The sequence below is a fragment of the Coregonus clupeaformis genome, chromosome 6 (assembly GCF_020615455.1).
Source record: "Coregonus clupeaformis isolate EN_2021a chromosome 6, ASM2061545v1, whole genome shotgun sequence".
Lineage (NCBI taxonomy): Eukaryota > Metazoa > Chordata > Actinopteri > Salmoniformes > Salmonidae > Coregonus > Coregonus clupeaformis.
Genome location: NC_059197.1, coordinates 38,288,005 through 38,304,228, shown reverse-complemented (window position 1 = coordinate 38,304,228; position 16,224 = coordinate 38,288,005). Strand labels below are relative to the sequence as shown.

At 44.0% G+C, this 16,224-nt stretch overlaps 1 protein-coding gene across 3 annotated transcripts in view; it reads left to right on the top strand.

Annotated features, from left to right (window-relative positions):
• Positions 1-16,224, top strand: part of LOC121567890 (BCAS3 microtubule associated cell migration factor-like) — a 269,987-nt gene that overhangs the window by 82,679 nt on the left and 171,084 nt on the right. For all 3 annotated transcript variants that reach the window (XM_041878248.2, XM_041878249.1, XM_041878250.1), the window contains exon 16: positions 3,176-3,326. In XM_041878248.2, the coding sequence (XP_041734182.1) occupies positions 3,176-3,326 (151 nt within the window). The remainder of the gene's footprint in view (positions 1-3,175; positions 3,327-16,224) is intronic.

The window sequence follows — 16,224 nt, the reverse complement described above, 5'->3', positions numbered from 1 at the left end:
CCGCTCTCCTCTCATCCCCCCCTCCTCTCCTTCACACGGGAAACTGTTGAGCGTGAAAAACCCATCAGCGTTGCAGTTCTTGATACACTCAAACTGGTGCGCCTGGCACCTACTAGCATACCTTGTTCAAAGGCACTTAAATATTTTGTCTTTCCCATTGACAATACATGTTTCAATTGTCTCAAGCCTTAAAGATCCTTCTTTAACCTGTCAGGTGTTCCTAATGTTTTGTTCACTCAGTGTAGATCAAAGTATTCCCTAGCTGAGCATCCACTGCTTGCTCTCTCTCTCTCTCTCTCTCTCTCTCTCTCTCTCTCTCTCTCTCTCTCTCTCTCTCTCTCTCTCTCTCTCTCTCTCTCTCTCTCTCTCTCTCTCTCTCTCTCTCTCTCTCTCTCTCTCTCTCTCTCTCTCTCTCTCTCTCTCTCTCTCTCTCGAGTGCTCCTCTTTACCCTACTTGTTTTTTCACAGCCAAGTCCGCGTGCAAACAATTCAAATTCAACATGAAAATATTTGTCAACAGCTGCAAAGTCTAGACACTTTTTTGGCCGAGCTCATTTCTTGTGTGCATCGGATGCAAATCGGGCAGCAAAAGTGAGATATCCGTGACAGGGCTGAGAGGGAGACGGAGAGACGCTGTTTAGATGAGGATGCAAATTGGTTCGGAACGGGAGGGAGTGAGGGTGGACTGTAGAGGATGGGGGATAGAGGTGGAGGGATGGCGGTAGAGAAGCACAGAGGGAAAGAGATATGGAGGGATAGAGGGAGCAAAGTAAACTATGAAGGGATATGTAGGGAGGGAGGGATGGAGTGATAGAGAGAGCAGGCCGGGTCAGGTGACATGCTGACCTCTGGCGGGAGCCTTGGCTGGACTGGGCCGGGTGGATTTGCATTGATGGATCTTCTTTCCATGGGGCTGTCATGTATCAGTGCTCAGGCACATCACGCCCTAGTCATTAATCAAATCATGGCCCCATCTCGCTCCCTCGCTAGGCTAGCTATCTCTCTGCCAGACACTCTCCTTCTCCCCCTCTCTCTCCCCCTCAGACAAGCAGATATCCAGGATGTGTTTTACATATCGTCTTCTGCCCGTGCGTGGTTTTCACCACTTTCCATTCATCCCTGTCCTCTCCTCACTCACTGACTGACTGGCCTCTGAAGAATTGGGCCCCTTGGATTGAATAACGGGGGGCGGGAGGGGGTGTAGCGGTCCAGTCAACAGCCACGGTAGCGCCACCAAAGTCAACTACACCTGTTCCCCTTTGGGTTGTCAGGGGTGAGGGGGTCAATGTGGTGCACGCAGACACAGAGAGAGAGACATATTGAGATAGAGAGAGGGGGAGCGAGACAGAGAAAAGAAAAAGAGAGGCGGAGAGAGAGAGAGCGGCGGGTTGAAGTGTCCTGTTGGAAGGATGCTAAATTCATTAAGATGCTTTCTTCCTCCTCTCCTACGTTTAGGCCAGCTGTAGCACCATTATGGCTTTACAGGCTGCTTCCTGTTCAAATTCCTCTTCTTTTTTCCTGCTCTTCCACACAAAAGGTGGCTGCGCTGGGGGTGTAGTGCTTTTGAAATGTGAAGGGCCCTTGAGAGCCCAGGGCCAGTGTGTCTCTCTCTGTCGGGTTGGAGAGACGGAGAGGCTCAGAGGCCAAGCGAGGAGGAAGGCTGCATTCCAAATGGCACCCTATTCCCTTCATAGTGCTCTACTTTTGACCAGAGCCCTATGAGCCCTGGTCAAAAGTAGTGTACTATATAGGGAATTGGGATCCATTTGGGATGCAAACAAAGTTTGTATAACGTCCTCCTCTCCGAAGGCCCTGCTGTATTGTTGGGCCTCCACATCTAACTGGTCTCTCTTTGGAGTAACACAAAGACATTATTTGGCAGCACTAATGAAACACAGAGAAACACGTTAATGATCGAAACCTCCTCCTCCCCCTTCACCTCCTCCTCCTCATCCTCTCCCCATCACTGCTTTGATTCCAATAATAATCCCAACCCTCTCCTTCTTCATTGTGTTGTTTTTGTAGCTTGTTTTCTTTTGTCTCTTTGTACCTGGTCCCCCCCTTATGTTTTTCAACTCGATGGCTGTCGCCTTTCAAATGCAACAATGGAGAAAGTAAAACATTCAGAGAAAGATCATTGAGTTTTGGTGCTGAAGGTTATGCTGTTTTTCCGCGAAAGCACTTAAACTTGAATCTTTGTAAGGACACAGATTGTATTGTAAAATACATCATAGTATATTCTAAGTGTGTTGTGTCATGATGGAGAGTAGAGCTTATGGAGAAAACGGTAAATCCTGTTTCCCATATTGTCTTTATTGAATGAGTATTATTTATATTGAACAGGTTAATGTGATTTAGGAATTATATGGAACTAATGTTGAGGGTTATGATCAGGTCAACCATCATGCAAAGAGCGTTTACCGTTCTCCTCAGATGACCTACATATTTAATACAGCTGAAGGTGTCACTTCGTATTATATTCACTGTACAACTTCAAAGGAATATATTCATGAAATAGTGTCATATCAAATAGTTACAACTCAGCTGCTGAAACCAGGTATAGTGTGATGGACATAAGAACCTGCCTGAGACATTGGTTTTCACTGTAAAATTTACACCAAGTGACCTGAGTTTGACTTACTGCTGCTATTTTACATGCAACAGTTGTTGTACTCATAGGAATGAATGTGTTCAACATTAGTGCTTTGGTTAGAGAGAGCAAAGGGACACATTCTCGAAGTCTACTAAACCTGCAGTGAGGAAGCATCAAGTCTTTGTGTGTGTGTTTATGCCATACTCAAACATCATGCTCCCTCTCTGATGTAGCTCTTTAAGGCCATTAGATGTGGTGCCCTTTGACATGGCCTGATTGTGTTTAGCTTGGAGTCCACTCAGATGAAAGAGGTGTGTGAGTCCTGTTGATTAGGTCTGATTAACTGACTGCTGGGTACTATTGGCTCTGAGGCGCCGCATCTTGAGCTGGTTACCTCCAATCAGGGCCATGGCTCCTACAAGGCCTTGGACCCCAGGTGTGTGTGTGTGTGTGTGTGTGTGTGTTTCATCATACATTGATGAAACATGGGACTACAGGAAGTGTTGCATTTTTACTTTCAGAGTATTAGACTTGGACTATTAAATAGGTATTATATAAAATAGTTTCTCTCTCTCTGTGCAGCTAAACTCACCAGCCAGGAGTCGTACAATAACTTCACCAACAACAACATGGGTAACCCTCGTCTGTCCCCTCTGCCCAGCCTCAGCATGGTGCTGCCCCTGGCACAGATCAAACAGCCCATGACCCTGGGCACCATGACCAAGCGCTCCGGGTGAGTCTTCCTGCCCTGTGTTACTGTATACCAAGCCTGTTCCATTCCCATTCTGTCCATCTAACTAGCCTTTACGACTCAGTCTGTCCTCCTTTGGCCACAGCCAAAGCCATTGATCATGTTTAATTTGAGCTGTTCATCTGTATCTGTTATGAACCCATTGGATTAGCAAGAAACATCCACATTATGTTATATCCAGCCTGGTTTGGAATCTGTTGCCAGTCTGTGTACAGCTACACATTTTAAATTTTAGTCATTTTAGCAGACGCTCTTATAAACCTTTTTTTTTTTCATACTGGCCCCCCGTGGGAATCGAACCCACAACCCTGGTGTTGCAAGCGCCATGCTCTACCAACTGAGCTACACGGGACGGCTTACTACAATATAGCTACATGTCTCTATGGAAACGTTTACCAGTGCATCTCTATCAGGCAGTGTCAGTGTGTCCTTTCCCTCTCCCTCTCCTCTCCCTAGGTCAGTCACACTATTACTAAGTCTGTAGTTTTAAGAGGTGCTGAGTCAGAGGAGAGAGACTGCACCTTGGGAAATGCATTTACATACAGGTTGCATCACAATTATGGCTGGATTTTAATATGTTTTATTTAAATGTCATTTTCCTGTCATGTTTGAATGGGAAATGTTGTAATGATGAAAGCAGCAGGCTACTGGAGTTTCTTTCCAATGATATTGGATCACTTAAGCTCTGTATAATGACAATAGACATCTGAGACTGGTGGTTAGAAACACGCCATCATTAGTTTGATTCATCTGCACGATTATTACAAGGGATTTGTTTTAAGGTGAAAGGAAAACCAATTTTTTTGCATAATGCCGTGCTTAGCAAAACACAGTAGGTAGAGAAGAGAGATTTGAGAGTATAACTGGCAGGTCATCCTTCTGGAGGTTTACTCCTAAACTGGCTAATTGAAATGTTTTAAAATAAAACTGATCGGCTGCTTTACCCTTTCTGTCTGTCTGTCAGTCAGTGTGCCAGTATCCTTTCACTCTCAAATAGACATGCACAACCTTCTCACCAGGTCTCCTCTCTACTGTATCAATTCAAGTAAATACAGTAGGACTTTATTAGTTGCCACAGCAAAGCCACTAAAACAATAAAGCTCCTGTCCTACTCAATTCAAACCTGTACATCAAAGATAGCTGTCCGTCCATCCTTAACTCCCATCTTTCCATCCATCTGTTTGTCTGTCCGCTACTGGAAAGAGGACGTCAGGGGCGGGCTAATGAAGCTAGCCTCTCCTGCTCTGCACCAGACCCCCTGCATGTACACACACACACACAGGCGGCAGGTTGGGCCCTTGAAGTGCTGGGTGATATCAAGTGCGTTCACGCAGACTTGCGCAGGAATATCCAGGCACCATCTGTTTGTCTGCGTAGCTGGCTGTGTGTGTGTGTGTGTGTGTGTGTGTGTGTGTGTGTGTGTGTGTGTGCGTGCAAACAGGCAATCCGGCAGCTGTATTTACACCTGTGTGAGCAGATACCCGTTGGCAGAGTGGCAGAGGAATACACCACCTGGTTAACCTACATTCTCTCATGGCCCGTCTGTCTGCAGCGCACTCCAGTGCATCACACACACACACACACACTCCATTGCCCCGCAGAGCGCTCCTGGAGGAAGCCACCACAGTCTTTGTTCCACACAGTGCACCAGTCTGAAGATATCCTCCCGTCCTATTCCAACCTGCTTTATGCTCTCCTGTGGGACCTGACCAGCCATTGCTAATAGAGAACGACCAATATGGATTTTTTAGGGCCGATACCGATTTCTGGGGGTCAAGTAGGTGGATGGTCGATATTCAATATCATTACATTTGAACATTTTGATGACAACATTTCCCAGAGATGGCCATGTATGCATTAATGCATCAATTTAAAATCAATCAATAAATTTGACTTTGGTAAAAACAATCTAAATACATAACAACATAGTGGTAATAATTGTATTTGAATGGTAAGTCTCTTCATAAACTGGGCAAATTAAGATGGCATAGGGCCCCGTGTAGCTCAGTTAGTAGAGCATGGTGCTTGCAACGCCAGGGTTGTGGGTTCGATTCCCACGGGGGGCCAGTATGAAAAAAACAAAAAAAACATGTATGCCCTCACTAACTGTAAGTAGCTCTGGATAAGAGCGTCTGCTAAATGACTAAAATGTAGAATGTAAATACTCACAATACAGGTGAATGCATATTCAATTGGAGTGTGTGCATGCGTTGTTATTGAGCTTGTTTTGGCTGATCAGTAGAGTCTATGGTGCTACAGATGACAAACGGTTTGTTTACCTTCCATTTGGGGCTTATATTATATCAACAACATTTGCATAGAAGCATCACTCCAGCATGTCATGCCTGTATGGAAGGACATCATATGGGCACAGCTGTTAGTTTGAGAATATGAAGAACATCTATTCATTGCAAATGGGTCCAACGTAACGTCATGATTTGTGATCACAGAGGCTTATGAAAGTAGGATTTTTAATCATTTTCCATGAAAAAGTATTTTCTTCAGCTGTCAGGACTCATCTCTAAATAACTTAGAAACAACTCAATTGGCTGGTTCAGCTATCTGTCAAGAAATGGGCGGGTTGTAACTTGATCCTACTGCTTCAATCGGATAGAGCAAGGCTGTAACTCCGCTCCCTCTCACTCCATCGCTCATATCACTTTCTGCTGTTTAATGCTACTATGATAACTAGCTCAATGGCTACAACATTTGCTACCAAGCCATTAATGTACATACTATCTAACAAGGAGAGCGAGGATAGGAAAACAGATGAAACAACTATGCACGTTCTGTCTGAATGAGAACGCACACACACACTGATCTACAGCAAGAACACACACACATGCTGATCTACAGCTTTCTTGGTCCAACATGCAGGAAGATTCTTAGGTAGCTAAACCTATTGCCAACCTTTATTTAGGCATTTTAAAACACTTCCTTCTTTCCCTATTACGACAATCATCTAATCCGACTATCAACTGTCAATTTACGATACGATTGTGGCTGGTTAGATCAACACACCAGTAAATCTCAAACGTTACACCGCAAGTAAGATGGCTCGTTGCCAAAAATTGTGCATGTTCTAAATGATAACCAGCTACTGTTAGCTAGCTACGTTGACTATTAGCTCCTATCTGATATCTTAGCACCATGTTTATCTAGCCAGCTAGCTAGCATAGTAGCTAATATAGCTAGCAAGCTAACACCTCAGATGAAAGGGTTTTATAGCTAGCTAGCTAACACCACAGATGAAGGGGTTTGTTATCATAATCTTTGCTAACAGGTCACATAGCTAGCTAGCTTGCTTATTGCATGTATGTCCGGGCACGTCGACACAAGCCTTATTATTAGTGAATTAACTAAACTAATATTTGCAGCAGTAGTTTTGATTTTGGTCACTGTGTCAATTCATCCATTTCTCAATACGGCACCTTTCTGTTGGCGAATGAGCTAGCTTGCTGCTGCTTCTGATTTTCCCAGCTAGACATTCCTCGGCGTTGTGCAGTGCTCGTGGTTCAGGCTGGGAGTGGCGGCTGGCATAGCAGCAGTTTTGCTATGTAGAGGGACTATTGGCAAAGAGAAGAGCCGATAGACTAGAAAAGGCCAATATCAGCCCGATATATCGGCTCGGTCGATTATCGGTCGTTCTCTAATTGCTAACAGCCCATAACTGGAGCTGAAGACTTTCAACAGTTTGCTTCCATCAGAACAAGGAAAGGAACCCCCTCCCTCTCTGTCGGAGTTGTTTTGGTTGTGTTTGGAGGGAGGAGATGGGATGTACCCCTGTGATGCACAGCATCCTGCCCCGATAACCTCCACCAGACGAGGGCAGGGTTCCAGGGTTAGGGAGCAGACAGACAGAGCTTGAGCCAAGACTCTGGGACTCCTCAAAGTCACTACAGGGATGTGGGCTCTCTCCCCACTGGGTACAACAGACATAGGTTCAAATAGTATTAGATTATTTTGTGTTTGATTGAGCATTGCTAGAGAGCCAGATGGGCATGGTTCGGAGTTTTGGGACTGTTCCATTAGTTCCATTGTACAAGGAAAGCTCAGTTAAATGCAGCTAAATTATTTGAAAGAAAGCAAATACTATTTGAACCCAGGACTTTAGTACAGTGAGAATAGTGGACCCCTGGTTTCCTGTCGGCCATATTTGGCAGAAGTCTGAGAGACGGAGAGAGAGAGAGAGACAGAAACGAGCACTGTCATTTTAGGCCTTCGAGAGCTTTTTATTTTTTTTGTGTTTGGTTGTTTCAATCCTGGATTGTATTGCTAGCAAAGTATGCTCAAAGCTGAAACACACTCAGAGAGAGAATTTGCAACACGTGTTTGAAATGAAACGACAACGAATTAGAGATGGAGATGAAAAGGAAAACAAGGGAATCTGACCTGGAGTGAATCCCACTGATGGTATTCTCCACTAATGCAGACAGAGATGGAGAGAGCGAGGGAGATGGAGAGAACAAGAGAAACTGAGAGAGTGGGCCCTCTTGACCTTCCACAGATGGGCAGAACAGATTACTATAATACGTGTGCACAGTAGGAGCAGCTAGCCGCCTGCCAGCCCATTGTCTCATAGAGCTCTAATGAGAAAAGCACTGAGAGGACATGGGCTTTAATAGCCTAAAAGCAGCTAGCGAGCATTGTAGCACCAGGCCTTCAGCACACACAGCACTGTGCATGGAACGTGTCACACGCTAAACCATTTGCACAAATCACCCTCTCCTCTCTTTAATGGCACTGGCGGAGCAGCATTAAGGCCCCGGGTTAAGAGTTGAATGTGTGAACGATTACTCCATGGGAGTGGGGTCGCTAACCTCCTAGGTCGATTTATCACTTTCTCTATCTCTCTCTCTCCCCTCATCCCCTCTTCCACCCTATCCAGCCATCCGCTAGCTTTGATTCCTAGTGTTTATGTGTGTTATCAACAGATTCGTAATGCGAGCATTAGCTAGCACGTTTGGAGACAATGTATTTTTATATAAGTAGGGCCTTTACAGTGTTTTCCATTAGCGCCGGCTGTCGGCTAATCAGCCGGTTACAGACACATTTTCAGCTGGCTACATTTTCCACTTCATATTAACTAGGCTACTTTTCATTTATAAGTTTCAATTCGCTATTCCGTCGAGCCCTCTCCCGCTAGAATGAACAATATGCATCTTCTAGCAATATATTGATAAGATAGCCTGTCAGTCACAAAGCGAGCGATGACAGGGGAAAACACAGCAGAGAGGAAGTGGTGAATCTGTCCAAAATAAGCCCAATGCGTTTCTATGGGCATATTTTGGACCTAAGCTTGTCACCTGCCTTCCCACCTTTGGGACAACAGTAGGGCGGAGACATGAGCATCTTTTCATTATATACAGATCTCTGGTTGCAGTATTTCTTTACACAGAGAGTGGGAGAGAGCATGATGGTCGTGAATGGGGTCTTAGATTGAGTGTATCTTCATCATGATACCATCGTAATAGCAATCTATATTTTCAAAAGCGTGTGAGTCTCGTGTTCATATTTCACAACCTCCGAGGGCTTCTGCAGTTGCCTTAGGCGTTTGAGCAAAATAATAGGCCTACACTTGATTTAGGCTACATTATAGCATGCTAAATGTTTCTGATCAGTTATAGATGAGCAAACGAATAGATGAGCTATACCACCTCCATTTACTTGCCCAGCCAGAGAATTATCCTTAATATACAGTGAGGGGAAAAAAGTATTTGATCCTCTGCTGATTTTGTACGTTTGCCCACTGACAAAGAAATGATCAGTCTATAATTTTAATGGTAGATTTATTTGAACAGTGAGAGACAGAATAACAACAAAAAAATCCAGAAAAATGCATGTCAAAAATGTTATAAATTGATTTGCATTTTAATTAAGGAAAAAAATATTTGACCCCCTCTCAATCAGAAAGATTTCTGGCTCCCAGGTGTCTTTTATACAGGTAACGAGCTGAGATTAGGAGCACACTCTTAAAGGGAGTGCTCCTAATCTCAGCTTGTTACCTGTATAAAAGACACCTGTCCACAGAAGCAATCAATCAATCAGATTCCAAACTCTCCACCATGGCCAAGACCAAAGAGCTCTCCAAGGATGTCAGGGACAAGATTGTAGACCTACACAACGCTGGAATGGGCTACAAGACCATCGCCAAGCAGCTTGGTGAGAAGGTGACAACAGTTGGTACGATTATTCGCAAATGGAAGAAACACAAAAGACCTGTCAATCTCCCTCGGCCTGGGGCTCCATGCAAGATCTCACCTCGTGGAGTTGCAATGATCATGAGAACGGTGAGGAGTCAGCCCAGAACTACACGGGAGGATCTTGTCAATGATCTCAAGGCAACTGGGACCATAGTCACCAAGAAAACAATTGGTAACACACTACGCCGTGAAGGACTGAAATCCTGCAGCGCCCGCAAGGTCCCCCTGCTCAAGAAAGCAGATATACAGGCCCGTCTGAAGTTTGCCAATGAACATCTGAATGATTCAGAGGAGAACTGGGTGAAAGTGTTGTGGTCAGATGAGACCAAAATCGAGCTCTTTGGCATCAACTCAACTCGCTGTGTTTGGAGGAGGAGGAATGCTGCCTAGGACCCCAAAAACACCATCCCCACCGTCAAACATGGAGGTGGAAACATTATGCTTTGGGGGTGTTTTTCTGCTAAGGGGACAGGACAACTTCACCGCATCAAAGGGACGATGGACGGCGCCATGTACCGTCAAATCTTGGGTGAGAACCTCCTTCCCTCAGCCAGGGCATTGAAAATGGGTCGTGGATGGGTATTCCAGCATGACAATGACCCAAAACACACGGCCAAGGCAACAAAGGATTGGCTCAAGAAGAAGCACATTAAGGTCCTGGAGTGGCCTAGCCAGTCTCCAGACCTTAATCCCATAGAAAATCTGTGGAGGGAGCTGAAGGTTCGAGTTGCCAAACGTCAGGCTCGAAACCTTAATGACTTGGAGAAGATCTGCAAAGAGGAGTGGGACAAAATCCCTCCTGAGATGTGTGCAAACCTGGTGGCCAACTACAAGAAAAGTCTGACCTCTGTGATTGCCAACAAGGGTTTTGCCACCTAGTACTAAGTCATGTTTTGCAGAGGGGTCAAAAACTTATTTCCCTCATTAAAATGCAAATCAATTTATAACATTTTTGACAAGCGTTTTTCTGGATTGTTTTGTTGTTATTCTGTCTCTCACTGTTCAAATAAACCTACCAGTAAAATTATAGACTGATCATGTCTTTGTCAGTGGGCAAACGTACAAAATCAGCAGATGATCAAATACTTTTTTCCCTCACTGTACAGACAGAGATTCAGTGAAACAAAATCACATTGATTAAGTCAAGTCACAGGCTTTTGTTCGAGAGTAAGCCTAGGCTACTAAGCGACTGTGAGTGAAGAGCAAAATAATCCACTTGTTAAGCTACATAACATGCTGGAAAAATGTTAGAATCAGTGCTAATAAATGAGCCAACAAGATGACCATGAGCAGCACTCAGCTCAACTTAGCTAACATTTCCACAGCCTAATTGTAGCCTAACCAATATCCAATTGGAGTCCCCAAGCTTGTCTCAAAGCAGCGCGAAATGGTGCTGAAAAAGTTGACCACACGCTGATAGGCTATTGCTTCAAATGTATTATAACAATTGGATGACTTTGGGAGTTTCAATAAGCATTAAGCAACAATTTGATGCCTTCAATTGCATTAGCCTACTTTATTCCAAGAAAACAGTGCGAAGGGCTATGCGAAGAGATGGGACCATCAAGAGCTTAAGAACATAGTGCATGCCAATGCTGCCTCAGCATTAAGGCTGTGTTTCATACTAAGCTGTAGGCAGAACTTTACCGCAATCATGACTAGGTTGGTTTGCAGAAATACAAGTTTAGGGTTTGATACCGGCAATACCTTTCAGATATAAATAAAAGACGTAAAAAATTGGTTGGATACTAAAGTTGGCGAGAAAACATCTTAGTATAAAAAGTGTATTATAAAATAGTCCTGATCATATAGACCTAGACAATATCCATAACAACTAACTACACTGAATGAATACGTTGTCATGTCTTTCTACACAATACCACAACATATTTTTCCAATCTGGGAGCTGAAGTATTCAATAATTTCTCTGTGTACAGTGGGGGAAAAAAGTATTTAGTCAGCCACCAATTGTGCAAGTTCTCCCACTTAAAAAGATGAGAGAGGCCTGTAATTTTCATCATAGGAACACGTCAACTATGACAGACAAATTGAGAAAAAAAAATCCAGAAAATCACATTGTAGGATTTTTTATGAATTTATTTGCAAATTATGGTTAAAAATAAGTATTTGGTCACCTACAAACAAGCAAGACCTGTAACTTCTTCTTTAAGAGGCTCCTCTGTCCTCCACTCGTTACCTGTATTAATGGCACCTGTTTGAACTTGTTATCAGTATAAAAGACACCTGTCCACGACCTCAAACAGTCACACTCCAAACTCCACTATGGCCAAGACCAAAGAGCTGTCAAAGGACACCAGAAACAAAATTGTAGACCTGCACCAGGCTGGGAAGACTGAATCTGCAATAGGTAAGCAGCTTGGTTTGAAGAAATCAACTCTGGGTGCAATTATTAGGAAATGGAAGACATACAAGACCACTGATAATCTCCCTCGATCTGGGGCTCCACGCAAGATCTCACCCTGTGGGGTCAAAATGATCACAAGAACGGTGAGCAAAAATCCCAGAACCACACAGGGGGACCTAGTGAATGACCTGCAGAGAGCTGGGACCAAAGTAACAAAGCCTACCATCAGTAACACACGCCGCCAGGGACTCAAATCCTGCAGTGCCAGACGTGTCCCCCTGCTTAAGCCAGTACATGTCCAGGCCCGTCTGAAGTTTGCTAGAGTGCATTTGGATGATCCAGAAGAGGATTGGGAGAATGTCATATGGTCAGATGAAACCAAAATAGAACTTTTTGGTAAAAACTCAACTCGTCGTGTTTGGAGGACAAAGAATGCTGAGTTGCATCTAAAGAACACCATACCTACTGTGAAGCATGGGGGTGGAAACATCATGGTTTGGGGCTGTTTTTCTGCAAAGGGACCAGGACGACTGATCCGTTTAAAGGAAAGAATGAATGGGGCCATGTATCGTGAGATTTTGAGTGAAAACCTCCTTCCATCAGCAAGGGCATTGAAGATGAAACGTGGCTGGGTCTTTCAGCATGACAATGATCCCAAACACACCGCCCGGGCAACGAAGGAGTGGCTTCGTAAGAAGCATTTCAAGGTCCTGGAGTGGCCTAGCCAGTCTCCAGATCTCAACCCCATAGAAAATCTTTGGAGGGAGTTGAAAGTCCGTGTTGCCCAGCGACAGCCCCAAAACTTCACTGCTCTAGAGGAGATCTGCATGGAGGAATGGGCCAAAAATACCAGCAACAGTGTGTGAAAACCTTGTGAAGACTTACAGAAAACATTTGACCTGTGTCATTGCCAACAAAGGGTATTTAACAAAGTATTGAGAAACTTTTGTTATTGACCAAATACTTTTTTCCCAACATAATTTGCAAATAAATTCATTAAAAATCCTACAATGTGATTTACTGGATTATTTTTTCTCATTTTGTCTGTCATAGTTGACGTGTACCTATGATGAAAAATACAGGCCTCTCTCATCTTTTTAAGTGGGAGAACTTGCACAATTGGTGGCTGACTAAATACTTTTTTCCCCCACTGTATTTCAGATGGAATCAATGCATTAGAATGGACCAGAGGCCACCAAAATATACTTCCTTCTTTCAACATTTTCTTTTTAAATCAGTTAAAAAAGTGATGTTTCTGACCTGCTATCGACATCACACCATAACCATCTAGAACGGACTGCCTGCATGGCTTTAACTAAATTCTATTTCCTCTATCGACCAGCAGTGTCATTCTCCAAACTGAACTTTAAGAAATAAGAAACAGCACAACATGCATTATTTTAACCCAAAGTCCAGTACAGGCTTGTCCCATTGAGACCTGTAACACTACCTATCCGTATCCTATCAGCCACCATCCATTTACCCAGCAGGAGGCTAGCAGGGTGCCAGGGTTTAAGTGCCTCACAGGGGGGTAAAGTACACCAGCGATGCCCGCCTCCCAGTGCCAGTGCAGGCCCAATTGAGGCCAAGGCCCGATGGTCATGTTAAAATGTTGAACTGCCCCCCCTGCCGCCGCCGATGCTGGTTGGCTAGCTTTTGGATGTAATTGAACCAATGACCATGTTGTTATGTTAGCTACTGGCTAAACCCTATCCATGCTGTTAGGCTAGCCACTAGCTATTGTATATCTGTGTAACCTGGCTACTGGCTAAATGTGTTCGAACAAACATAACAGGAGTAGAGTTAGCAGAGCCAAGACCCGCTGGTCCTGTTAAAATGTTAAACTGACCCCCTGTCCTGCTGTTAGGCTAGCTACTGGAGAACTGCGTGACCCCCTTCTACATGTTGTTTGCCTAGCTACCAGCTAACCCTTTATCCATGCTGTTTGGCTACGGCTAAAATGTGTTTGAGCAAACATAACAGGACCCCCGACCTCCATTACAATGCTCACCCCAAGTACATCTACTCAGACCAAGGTCTCTTCCTTAAGAGGACAACACTGGTCTCCAGTGAGCATTGGAGTTTATATAGACTCAACAGTAGTCTCCAGTCTCCAAATGACCACCTAAGTAAAAAGTTCACTTTGCGTTATGTTGTTTCTTTGTTTATCTCCGTCTAAGTAACGTCTCTCCTCATATCCGTGGACTAATACAGATAGTCGACTGCCCTGCTAGTCTACGCACACACACACACACACACACACACACACACACACACACACACACACACACACAAGAGAGAGAGACAAACAGTGCCGTGCTAGTCTGGAGAGATTCAGACAGATGCCCCGTCCCTCCGCAGCAGATAATATAAAGAAGTGGCGTGCCGTGCTATGATTGGCCAGGGGCCTTGACTGCCTCCCAAATGGCACCCTATACCCTATATAGTGCACTACTTTTGACAAGGCTCCATAGGGCTCTGGTCAAACGTAGTGCACTATAAAGGGAATAGGGTCCCATTTGGGAGTTCTTGCCGTACTGATGTGGTCTGCTGTGTTCAGGAACAAAGTTCAGCCTCATCTGGCCATTATTACTGTTGGGAAAAAGCTGTTTACTGTAAACTGTTTACAGAGGTCTGTCACTATCTCTGAACATGCAGGGTAAACACAGGAACACACTCCCACTCCTAATGGCTCGTAAACAGTGGCCCGGGGAACACACACACACTGACAGAGACACACACACACACACTGACAGAGGGACACACACACACACACACACACACACACACACACACACACACACAAAAAAGACCGCACTCACGGTCACAAAGAACCGGACACACACTCGCCCACACTCAGAGGCTTGCAAACACACACAAATACTCACAAAGACAATACACAAACAAATACACACTCACCCAAAAAATAAGTCACATGCAGACATATGATGTTCTTCTCAAACAAAGTAATTGTACTGCAGTATACCTAAGCCATAAACCCACAATGTTTAATTGGCATTGGAACGTCTCTGTGGGATAATCAAACTTGATCAAACTTGATTTTATATGACAGTGATTCTGTAGGGCATATCTGATTCCTTGGTAACACCCTAAGCAAAGTTAGTTAAGATTCCCCTTTTTTCCCTTTAACCCTTTACACTCGTATCCATATACTGGTTGAAAATGGCAGATTTGGGCACTGATAAGCGCCTAAATTGGAACGCAGTGGCTGTACAGTAACATGCTATAAATGACGTCAAAGCTCAGGGTCTCCGCTTCACAACGTTGTATGGGTTTTGACTGACAGCCGTTCTGAACTTGAGCACCGCGTGCGACAAGAAGTTGTCCCTCCCACTAATTGGGCAACTTTTGCTAATATTTTGTTGTCTGAGTGAGGGAAATGCTGTAATTTTAAGAAGACTCTATGTATTTTGAAAGATGAGATGTTGAGGATTATAATAAATACTGCTTTGATGTCATACAAGCAAGCCAAACGCCTGTGAGTCCAAATGTGCACTTTACATTTCCATATTATAAAACTCATGTAAAATACAGTGTCAACGTTTATGATCACTATTTGTGATGTACTGTACAGTTACAGGATGACATGGCATAACACCCTGGGTTGTTCTGAACAGAATGAGCCTATGTTTGTCTTTTGTGAAGATCATTTGCCGTGGAACACGCATCTGAATGCACTCATGACTCCTTTCTATGTGCACCAGAATTACGATCTGAATTTCCCTGTGAAAGCCTAACACTGGAAGATCGTATTTTATAACTTAGCTAGTAATGTTGGCAATAGAACAAGCTTTCAAATTATGCCCACCTGAACGAGGTTGTGATTTATAATGGTCCGTTTTGGGATTGCGTAAACAACAACAGTAATTGTGTGATGGAGGGGATGCAGGGTTGTGTTCCAAACAACTACAAGTGTGCTTGGTCTAGTTCCTGAACGACACAGCTAGGAGAGCTCAAAAAAGCACCTTATAGTTGAAGACTCTTCTTTGAGTCATAAAAGTGCAATGAAATGATTTAGAAACTGTGCACACTTTGGAGAGGTGTGTGGCCACTTGAAGACACCAGCTCGTCCTCTCACTCAAACCCTTATCATTGTTTTGTCTTATGTTGCACCTACCCCACATTTTCCAGGAATATTCTCATCATGTTACACAATGTAGCAAGAGTATTTTCATTATCAACAAATGTGGGGAAAAGTACAGTAAATGTAAAATGCACGTAAAATCAACAGTGTAATGTTTGGATTCTTGTGCCAGGTGAACTGTTGTGTCCTCAACTTTGGTCTAATAAT